The following is a 1,272-nucleotide window of genomic DNA, read 5'->3' as shown; positions in this document are numbered from 1 at the left end:
TATAGCCTCTAGGTAACAAATCAATGTTATTAAATAAATATAATTTACACTGACAAGCACTCATTATTCCCCATTTTCCTCTGCTTCATGCACTCTTTCCTTATTACTACTTTTCCAAAAATTATTTTTTGCAATTTTATAACCCAATCAAATAATGTTACCATACCTAAAAAGGAAAACGGTCAAGTATAAGAAGATAAGCATATAATTTTGGAAGAATTTAGTTTAAAGTGATTCATATTTAGAAACTTAATAGTCAGCGTGTAAATTTAGCGCGTCCAAGAAAATCAAGAACTCCCCAACGTTAACAAATTAGGAATACCCTGTTTCTAAAACCAATTTGATTCGACAACAATATAAACCCTCTTTATCAACATTAAAAACACTCTCTCAATTACATTCATCGAAGTTGTTGCATTCTAACAGTTGATCTCTCTGTGTTTCTTGAAAAAATTTCTTCTTTTTTCCATGGGAATACTAATGGAAGACCATGTTGATGGTGGGTCGAAAGAGGATTCCTGCATTACTGATTTCGAATGTGTAGATGTTGAAAAAGATGAAGCTTTTAGAAAGAATCCGTTTATGTGTGAACATTCTGTTGATCATTACTACTATCTTCTCCCAAGGGCTAAAAGAAGCAGAATTTTCAGAAGAAAGAAGCCTCCTACTGTTATGCCGTCTCAGAAAAAGGGTCTGAAGATTCGAATCTCTCTTAAACGTAAAACAATCGAAGCAGTTGATGAAGACCTTTCCATGGAGAAAAAGAAGACTGAAACTCTGTTGGATGAAAAACAGAGTAAAGAGAAAAAGAGAAGAAAGATTAAGCCAATAATTGATCCTCCAGTTTTGCCAGATGAGTTGAAGGAGAAGATTTCAGGAATGGGTGTTCAGATTTCTCAAGTGAAATTCGTAATTCAGAAAGCTCTTTATGATACAGATTTGAGTTATCAGCATATGCGTCTGTCAATCCCCCTCAACCAAGTGGTGAGTAAGGATTTCTTGACACCACAACAGAAAATGGTGTTGGAGACAAGAGACATTGAATCCAACAAAAAGAACAAGATTCAGTTCAACTTGATTGAGCCTTCCCTTGAACAAACAAAAATTCATTTGGCAAAATGGGACATGAACAAAAGCTCAAATTATGTGTTATTGAATGACTGGATGCAAGTAGCAGAAAGGAACAAACTCAAGTCTGGAATGGTAGTGCAGTTGTGGTCATTTCATCAACATTTAATTCCATGGTTGGCTCTTGTTTTGGTTCCACAATAA

General features: G+C 34.8%; 1 protein-coding gene across 1 annotated transcript; it reads left to right on the top strand.

The window, feature by feature from the left end:
• The first annotated feature begins 480 nt into the window (after window positions 1–480).
• LOC102579929 (B3 domain-containing protein At5g24050-like) lies at window positions 481–1,272 on the top strand. The gene has a single exon (XM_006363437.1). The coding sequence runs from the start codon at window positions 481–483 to the stop codon at window positions 1,270–1,272; it is 792 nt and encodes a 263-aa protein (XP_006363499.1).

The sequence above is a fragment of the Solanum tuberosum genome, unplaced genomic scaffold (assembly GCF_000226075.1).
Source record: "Solanum tuberosum cultivar DM 1-3 516 R44 unplaced genomic scaffold, SolTub_3.0 scf00442, whole genome shotgun sequence".
Classification (NCBI taxonomy): Eukaryota; Viridiplantae; Streptophyta; class Magnoliopsida; order Solanales; family Solanaceae; genus Solanum; species Solanum tuberosum.
This window is presented reverse-complemented; position numbering and strand designations above follow the sequence as displayed.

Coding starts and splice junctions, on each gene's coding strand:
- LOC102579929 (XM_006363437.1), top strand. CDS start 481: ATGGAAGACCATGTTGATGGTGGGTCGAAAGAGGATTCCTGCATTACT.